Genomic DNA, 1,433 nt, shown 5'->3' on the forward strand with positions numbered 1-1,433 from the left:
GCTCTCACTGTGTTCTGTGATAGTGACTTTTGATAGATACGCTCTCACTGTATTCTGTGATAGTGACTTTCGATACATACGCTCTCACTGTATTCTGTGATACTGACTTTCGATAGATACGCTCTCACTGTGTTCTGTGATACTGACTTTGGAAGGACTAGCAGGCTTCAGGGAAGGAAAAACTAGAGTCCTGGTGAGGGTGAAGTAGCATGGAATTAAATGATCCCTTTAAATATATTAAAATGAACTTGGTGTACTATCTTTGAGCCTGTTAGAGCAGTTCTCCTCCAACTCTCTGTGCCGAAGGAAGCCGTGCTTTATTTATTGACTTTTATGTTCAATCCATTGCAGACAGGCGCATCTGTAAACTCAAACACAAAATTATCACAGTCCAATTTCTGTAAACCTTTCTAAACACTTTCTATCTCTGTTCTGGTTTTTTGTTTGTTTGTTTTGTTTTAATTTTTTCCCCATTTCTGTTCTTAACGACAGAATAGTTAGCAAGCAAGTTACAAACCAGCACACATCCACAAAGCACCATTTGAGTAGCATCTGTGTTCAAAATAAGCCAAAGGCCTTCCCTTATGTGAAACCACAGATACGGAATGTGATCTTTAACATTGTCTCATTATCTTTCCTGGGTTAGAATTTTTTAGACAACTTCCCTAGCAGTGACATCCTGTCCTTCATTGCAAGGATCTTCCTGCTGTTCCAGATGATGACTGTGTACCCACTCCTAGGCTACTTGGCCCGTGTGCAGCTCCTGGGCCAGATCTTCGGTGACATTTATCCTAGGTAAGGGCTCTTCTCTTGACCACAAGATGTGCCAAGCAACAAATGACTGTGCAAAACAGGTCAGTTGAAAGTGTGACTGATCCTTTTGCTATAAACGTTTGCCTGATGAAAACGGTTACTAAGGATAGATCACTGGTAGATCAGAAGATATCCTTTTCCCTGAAGATCTTTAAAAATAGAATAGCCACTCCCTTGTCCAGAGAGCCTTAACGTGCACTCCTTCCAGCAGAGGTACATTAGCTCCCATGCGAGTTATTTTTATCCTTTGGTTGAGTTGCTATTAATGTGCAGGTTGCCGAGATATATATTAATAGTGAAGAGTACCTGTGTTGCCAGTGGGCGACGTCTGAGAAACAACTGTTTTATTTTAACTATTGGTGATTGGTCTTTACTTATGTATTTATCAGCATCCGTGCATGTTTACATGAATGGCCATTGGTTTGGAATTGAAGGGGACATATATAACTCAGCTTCAATTCTTATCTTTGGTAACTACTGCTGTAACTTTTCAGTTGTCAGTCTCTTTGAAGATGTGTTCCCGTCTAGCCACCCCCTCCTCCAAGGATAATTCTCCTAAGCTCTTGTCAGGGCCTCCGTGAAGCTTCCCTGTGGACCCTGGTTAACTACTGCACGTACAT

At 41.4% G+C, this 1,433-nt stretch overlaps 1 protein-coding gene across 1 annotated transcript in view; it reads left to right on the forward strand.

Annotated features, from left to right (window-relative positions):
• Positions 1-1,433, forward strand: part of SLC38A9 (solute carrier family 38 member 9) — a 79,942-nt gene that overhangs the window by 72,128 nt on the left and 6,381 nt on the right. The window contains exon 13 of the mRNA XM_045285240.1: positions 647-795. Coding sequence (XP_045141175.1) covers positions 647-795 — 149 coding nt within the window. The remainder of the gene's footprint in view (positions 1-646; positions 796-1,433) is intronic.

Source organism: Echinops telfairi, unplaced genomic scaffold (genome assembly GCF_000313985.2).
Source record: "Echinops telfairi isolate 266 unplaced genomic scaffold, ASM31398v2 ScPeMD7_7469;HRSCAF=8507_1, whole genome shotgun sequence".
Taxonomy (NCBI): domain Eukaryota; kingdom Metazoa; phylum Chordata; class Mammalia; order Afrosoricida; family Tenrecidae; genus Echinops; species Echinops telfairi.